General features: G+C 35.5%; 2 protein-coding genes across 4 annotated transcripts; both read right to left on the bottom strand.

Annotated features, from left to right (window-relative positions):
- Positions 1-140: 140 nt before the first annotated feature.
- On the bottom strand, positions 141-1877 carry LOC114541730. The gene is made up of 6 exons (XM_028561532.1): positions 1842-1877; positions 1441-1702; positions 1218-1337; positions 951-1030; positions 735-831; positions 141-489 (listed from the first exon to the last, which is right to left on the bottom strand). Exons 2-6 carry the CDS (start codon positions 1692-1694, stop codon positions 141-143), a joined length of 900 nt encoding a protein of 299 aa, XP_028417333.1. The 5' UTR covers positions 1695-1702; positions 1842-1877.
- Positions 1878-2139: 262 nt separating this feature from the next.
- On the bottom strand, positions 2140-3811 carry LOC114541732. Of its 3 annotated transcripts, none has more exons than XM_028561539.1 (4): positions 3256-3811; positions 2893-3100; positions 2644-2801; positions 2140-2536 (listed from the first exon to the last, which is right to left on the bottom strand). In XM_028561539.1, the coding sequence occupies exons 1-4, from the start codon at positions 3757-3759 to the stop codon at positions 2489-2491; spliced, it is 918 nt and encodes a 305-aa protein (XP_028417340.1). In that variant the 5' UTR covers positions 3760-3811; the 3' UTR covers positions 2140-2488. The 3 variants fall into 3 exon arrangements, with proteins under 3 accessions (XP_028417340.1, XP_028417339.1, XP_028417337.1); XM_028561538.1 differs by having other exon boundaries at positions 2140-2801; positions 3256-3372; positions 3451-3811; XM_028561536.1 differs by having other exon boundaries at positions 2140-2801.
- Between the last annotated feature and the right edge of the window lie 3456 nt (positions 3812-7267).

Below are 7267 nucleotides of genomic sequence, written 5' to 3'. Positions count from 1 at the left end.
TACACCATGTAGAATGCTCACTTTTCATTGTCACACCTTGACAAAGACATACCTATCTGGCTATCTATAGCACACCATTAGGAAACACACCTTCTTGAGTGAAACAGCTTTACCTTTTTGGTTACCATACAGTGGCAATTTTATTCACAATTAATCACAAAGTCTTCTACATTTGAACTATCTTTTTCAACTATATAAAATTTTCCATTAGATTTAATAATATGCAAAACCCCATGCCAGGGTAAGTTTTGAATTACTACAACAAGCCTTTCATTAGTTTTATGAACTTGGTAGCACATAAAATGTCTGTGGAAAGCAGATGTCTCCAAAACTCGAACAACAAAAAATTTTCTATCTTCCCAAACAACGATTTCTTCCACTTCACCATAAACCGGATAATCTCTCTCACCAATCTCATCCATTTCCTGCAGTCGCAGAGCACATCCTGGCTTGTAAATTATGCCATGAATCTCCACATGCCTAACATGCCTAAAAAATTAGATTACAATGCAATAGTTCATTTGATAAACATAAGATAGTATGATTCATCTCATCCCAAATTCAGTTTTTGCCTGATAAATCACAGTGATATTAAGAGATAGTTCAGTTGATAAATAGTAGCTAGATTGAATATTGTAGTAGTTAGTCCTTTATTATGTCATATAAATGATATAATTTTTTATTCATAATTACATTAAAAAACAACTTGGCAATATTAAACTGATAAATATTACCTGCTTCCTTTACATGGCTGTGCCAGTTGATCAACACTAGCAGCTTGAGCTATCATGCCAAAATATGGATGGCTGTGCAAATCAACATTGTGATCGCCTTAAACAGACATTAGGAAACACATGAAAAAATAGATTTAAATTGGAATAATAGCTGTATATGCATATTTATACATATGTAAAATTACAAATTTTTATAACTATATATGCATTATTTACCTAATCCAACAACATCACCACTATACAGGTAATTAGTCAAGGGCTGCTTGGGAGAACTCAGAAGGTTCCAGCACATGTTCCTAAATAAAAAACAATTACACCATGATTAGTATGATAAATACACAATTCTGTAAAAAATGTATAATTGAAATACACAAATCTACACATTTATTCAAAATTAAGCCTAGAGTGATAAAACACAGCTACTTTAGAGGGGTGGAATACAAGTCAATCTAATTGTGCACAATGATTTTAAAAAATATATACCTTTGATGGGAAAATGCAAGTGATTTGGGGACATTTTTAAAGTTCTTGGTAATTGAACTTTTCAGGAAACTGTGTTTAGCCTCAAATCTCATGGTCCAGATATTTCTAGGTGGCCCAAACCTACAACGCAAACATTTAATTATAATCATCAATAATTTAATAGGATGATGTTCTCTAACTCAAAAATAATTTGGAAGTAACTTTTACATCAATAATTTTTTACCTAACAATTTCATCAGGTATATGTATAAGATAATGCATTTTTGGAATTATGGATGCATTAGGGTAGAGATTTTTGAACATTTTGTGATGATCATTAATCATAACTTTCAAATAGGCAGCATCAGCCTTTGTTATTCCTGGAGAAGTACAAATTTGAACAATATTCCAAAGTTTCAGCAAACAATGCCAGTTTTCCAGTTGCTCATCCACTTTATCACCAATCATGATTGGCAAGAACCTGAATAAACACCACATTTGAGATGCTGCAACAAAAAGACTCAGGTTAAAATAGTCTACATTTGGTAGTTCAAGACAATTAGGCTGCATAAAGCAAGACATATAAATTAGTTAATACTTTCCCAATGACTGCAGTGAAAGAAAGGGTTTTAAAAGTATATGTACCTGATTGTTTAAGCTTAGCTTCAGTGACACCATTGATTGTTTCCCTGGTATTGCAGTTGGCTTATTCTTTTTGTTCATGTATCCATAATCAAAGTTTTCCATCCTCCGATTTAACTCTTTGAGTGTGATACATCTGCTTTCATCAATCAGATACTTCAGCATCAACTTTGTTTCATAGGGTACCAAGCCTTCCAACAATATATGCATTATATCTTCAGCATGCAAATGCAAACATCAAAATGTTGCACCTTATCCAACACACTTAATCTGTTTACCCCATAGGTTGTGGAAAGTTGTTCACGGATGTTTAATGCATTATCTTCATCTTCAATACATGCACATATTTGTCTGTGATTATCCAAATCTCTTTCTGAAAAGTCTTCAGATAAAAACTAAAACAGAAAGGCAATCCAAATGCACATTGTGTAAATTGTAAAAATGCCCTTATTGCTCAGCAAAATATCTCCCAAATTACAGTCAGGGAAAAAAGCTATTTCTTCAAATTATAGCATATTTACCTTATTGTTGGTCTCCAGTCTTGTTCCCATACAATGCCTACAAATTCGCAATGCTCCTCCAACACCTTCCTTGAAACCACTGACATAGTTGCTACCAAGTGTATCTCCAGTCCACAATAACAGATCACCTCAAAACACACGGGCAACACCATTTATGGTAAAACAGTGACCATTAGCCTAAAATATAGGAAGCTATAATGTTGGACAAATTTGCATACTAGAGGAATTTTGTCTTTTTTTTTTCTTATATACATACAATACTGTAATGCATAAAGTAAAAATACCTTCGCCAAACAATTGACATCCTCAATGAATGGCATCAAAAGATTATCGATCCCAAATGACTTGATGTCTTTTGTTTTAGCAATAGCTATAAGTTGTATACTGCGGATGCTTGATCTAAACATTGGCCTTATATTGCCCAGCACAAAGTAAAAGACACCTAAAAACAAATTTTATATGTGATTGGGCAGCTAACATGCTTATGAAATAAGCTGTTCATAGATTCATAGACATAATATAAAGACACACACCAATTTTATGAATCTTTGCTTTTGAACCTAAAGGATTGGCTATTTCTAGATCATCATAATAGCCCAACAGCTGCAGGGCATCACTGTGGAGGGAGAATACTGGATGACTCTTGAAAAAATCCCCATCCATTACATCTCGAAGAACACCATCACATGAAAAATGTGGATTTTCAACTTCCTTTAAAACATCTGGGTTTTGAAGAAGTGCCTAAAATATATGATCAAAAAAATGTTTGAAAAAAATATTTGCAACAAATGGATGCATCCAGTGATTTGAATCTTGAAAAGCCAAAGTAATGGCATTTAGCACCAGAATAGTGACATCAATTTTTTGCTAGTCTTTCATATAAAATATATTTTTACCTCCAAAGTCTTTAATAATGGAACTTGATAACCAAAAACTGTGACACGTTTAAGTATTTTTCTCCCTTGTCGAAAATCACTTCTCCACTGTTTTCCCATCTCAACTTCTATTGGTTCCTGCAAATCAGTTAAAAAAATATAAAGCAAGCTGACAAAGCTGGCAGCTGGTTCAGGTTTGGTAGGTTGGTAACTTACCACCAAATTGAAATGACGCTTAAAATATGATCTTTGTTGGTATTCTGAATCAACTCCGTCGAAGACACTCTCTGCTGAAAATAACTTTTCCACATCTTGGTCAAATTGCAATTCTTGACCAGGATTACTGTTTATCTTTTCGACAAGCGATTTTTTGACTATGTCCAAATACTCAGTTAGTAGATTTTTCGCTGAATCTTTGACCAAGTCCACGGCACTCTGGGTGAGCATACCTCTTGTTTTGGAACATAAAAGGAATTTGGCAGCATGGCGTTGCATTAGACTTCGTGCTTCTCCCTCGTCAAACATCTCCTGAAAATGGTTCTCATTTTCCCCATCATTTAAGTCTTCTTCCACTGTTAAAGCCTATGCTGTCTGTAATAATGTTTTTGGAGACTGTTTATCTTTGTAAACGACCGTGGACAGCTGTTACAAAATATCTTGAAATTCGGCTCGTTTGAGTGTATTCTAACCAAGTGATAAAAAAAAGCTTACTTTGTCCGCTGCAACATACAAAATTACAGTAATCGCAGCGAAATTCAGTTGACTCGGCCATTTGTATATACTAAAAACACATTATTTCGCCTTGTGCCTTACTGCCTTTTAATACTTAGTTTATTTCCCAGTATGTTTTCAATCGATAGCCGAAAAATTGGAGCATTTGCAAAAGGCCTGGGAGCCATTCTATTCTCTCACGGTAATGTACCACTGGGAATACCATATATGTATTTAAAGTAACACGTGACCGTAAGTCTGCCAATAGGAATTCCCTATGGTGTGATGCGGGAAATTTAGACCTGCTTGTAAAAATTTGACTGATATCTTGCCCGTTCGACGTTCCAAGAAGATTACTCACAACATTTACTCTGTTTTTTAAATATAATTTCATCACAAGTATGGCTGTGTGTTTAGTAGCATGTTCACTGAAGACCTTATTGCTCACTTGTTATCAAAAGGCATCTCAAGAGAAATTTGCGATCAACTGAAAGGTATGCCTCATGTGGTTGAACCATTGCCAAAATGCTAAAGCGTTTAAGTTTTTATGTGTGCGTTAAGCTTTCTTTTTTATTATACAGTTTAATGAATACGATCTACTAACAGTTTATGATTACAATGTTTCAGAAATGCTATTGATGGGGGTACATTGAACTTTTTGATGCAAGACATCGACGAATTCAAAGCGGTCTTACCTAAATCTGGCCATCGAATTCAACTAAAACAAAATTGGCCTTTACTTTATCTGCGACAACCGAAACGTAAGTTTACTTTGTTTAACAGGATATAAATATAAACTTTGATTTAACAAGAATATTAATTTGTCGTTAATTCCTTTAGTTTGCCTAACAGGCTTTTATATAACAGTACTAATTGAAAATTTAAGCCGAGAGAAGGCACTGTCACATTGGGCAATTGAATAATCAATTGTATTCCATCACTAATAATGAACTTCTCAATATTTTACATGAAAGTATTTATTTGTCAATAATAGGAAAAAATGCCTCAGCAAATTGTGATGCCACATGATGATGAACCACACACATCAGAGCTAGAACCACCAAAGCCAACTGAACCACCTTTGCCAGTGGAACCACCTTTGCCAGTGAAACCACCTTTGCCAACCATGGCATGTGAAAGCAGTGTGAAAGTGTGAAAGCAGGTGTTCAAATGAAGAAACCACTCAAGAGTCCCAAACCTATTACTAATAGTTCAGATGCCACAGCCCTACCAAACACTCTCCCATTTCCTGAGAGTTTCTCTGTGCGAGTGCAGATGGCAATAAAAATGGCTCTTGTTGCCCCTGAGCGAACACAGCTGATTGCAGATGTAGGGACCTTTTATTATGGTTTGTCCAGCCACCCAAAGCAAGGTGACTACAAGAGGATTGCCATTTTAGTGTGCGAGAAATTCCCTGAGTTGAGAGATTTCAATCAAGCAAGCTATTGGGTAAGTGTCACAAGAGGGAATATCTGTATATGTACTTAAAATATACTTGTCATGGCAATGATCCTAATCCCAATATCATATTTTGTCTACATATATAGGTATCAATCCAGAAACAATTATCGCAATTCTTCAGAAACCTTCGGCGGCGGACAGTTAACAAAGCGATGCATGGACAACCCATGGTTATGCAAATGAAAGTGCCTCAAAGAAAATAAAACTGACTGCAGAGGATGATGAGCAAGCTCAAAAAAGAAATATGGAGCTTTTGAAAAAAAGCAAAACCTGGTGCAATGGCTCCTAAAACATTTGCAAAACTCTTTGTCGACACATTTAATGAGCGGAGGAAACTTATCGAAATCAAGCTACATCTTCTACAGAGGTCTTGGAGGATGTCCATATCTTGGTCATCCAAATGTTGTAAGTATCTTCACATGATGTCTTGTGCAGTCATATACACATGTAGTTTTTAGGGTATAATATTAAAACAATGGGTAACCCTATTGAAGCAATGGCAACTTGTTTCAACACCTGCAAAATGTCTTTGATTATCTTAATTAGGTAAGAAAAGAAGTTAGCAGAATCATTGGCCAGAAAATTGGGAAAAAGAGGCTGAAAAGAAGTTGGAGACTGCATTGAAAGCTGTCATACAAATTAAGGATAAAGAATGTGAAATGAGAAGTGAACAGGTTGTGGAGGCTGTGGAGCAAATTGAGAGAAAGACAAAAAGGAACAAAGGAACAACAACAAGTGTTCTAAAATTCAAAGATGTATTTATTTGTCAATTGCACCTTGCACACTCTAGTAGATAGCTCAGTGGCAAATCAATGATCTTAATCTTTAGGTTTACCCTCAATGCTGGAATTGTAATTAACTGTTTTAATTTTGTTTTTACAGCCTGCATCCACCATGAGACCAGAAACCTTGTTCAAAGACAAGAATGTCGAGTTTCGCTTGGTTGTGATTGGGTCTCCTGAGGAGGTCAACCAAGTTTTTGTGGCAGGTGAAGACCAGTCATTTATTGAGAGTGAAGGTATACTCCAAGGTTTGATCGACCTGCTTTGTTGTTACTATGCATATCACGTCTCCTACCCTGAAAGTATGGAAGGATGCTTGCTTTTCCTACAAGACATTCTTTGCCAACAAATGATGGCAACTACAGAGGAACAAAATTTTCCTCATTTATGGCAAAGGTGCACCAAGGAATTAAGGACAATTCTGATTAGAACAATTTATACATGCCTGGACATTCATGCTTATATTATATGCATGCCATATATTTAAGGCAAATTATTATTAAGGCAAATTTTCCATATGACTTTTAAATATTTGTTGTGAATATATGTAAGTGTTTTCTTGTATGATAATGTTTTCTATTTTTAATACATATTTCACTCTTTATGCATGGACAAACTGTTCTGACTATTCATTCTATTTAGATAATTGCCCTAGGCAATTTGATCTTGTGTGTTGGGTAGCACACCTTAGTGTGTTCCAAAACACACCTTGCACCACCTAGCAGTATGTGTCTTGGAACACACCAAAGTTGTGTAGGAAAACACACCAAAGTTGTGTAGGAAAACACACAACAGTGTGTTTCAAAACACACCTTAGTGTGTACTAAAGCACACCTTTTGCAAAACACACCTTATAGTGTGTCAAATTCTGGACAAGCAAGAAACACACCTTAAGGTGTGTTTTGGGACACACCTGCGTGTGTAAGAAAACACACCTTAACCTGTGTTATATTCTGGACAAAAAAGGTGTGTTATTTGAACACACCTTTTTTTAGAGTGTGAATACGTACAATCCAGAAAGTCAGTTTATACAAGACCTTCGAGAGAAAGGTGAGTGTACTGTCTGACGCTTTTGAAAT

This window comes from Dendronephthya gigantea, unplaced genomic scaffold (assembly GCF_004324835.1).
Source record: "Dendronephthya gigantea isolate DGI-Jeju-01 unplaced genomic scaffold, DenGig_1.0 000306F, whole genome shotgun sequence".
Classification (NCBI taxonomy): domain Eukaryota; kingdom Metazoa; phylum Cnidaria; class Anthozoa; order Malacalcyonacea; family Nephtheidae; genus Dendronephthya; species Dendronephthya gigantea.
The sequence above is the reverse complement of the archived record's forward strand: the minus strand, read 5'-3'. Positions and strand labels throughout refer to the sequence as shown.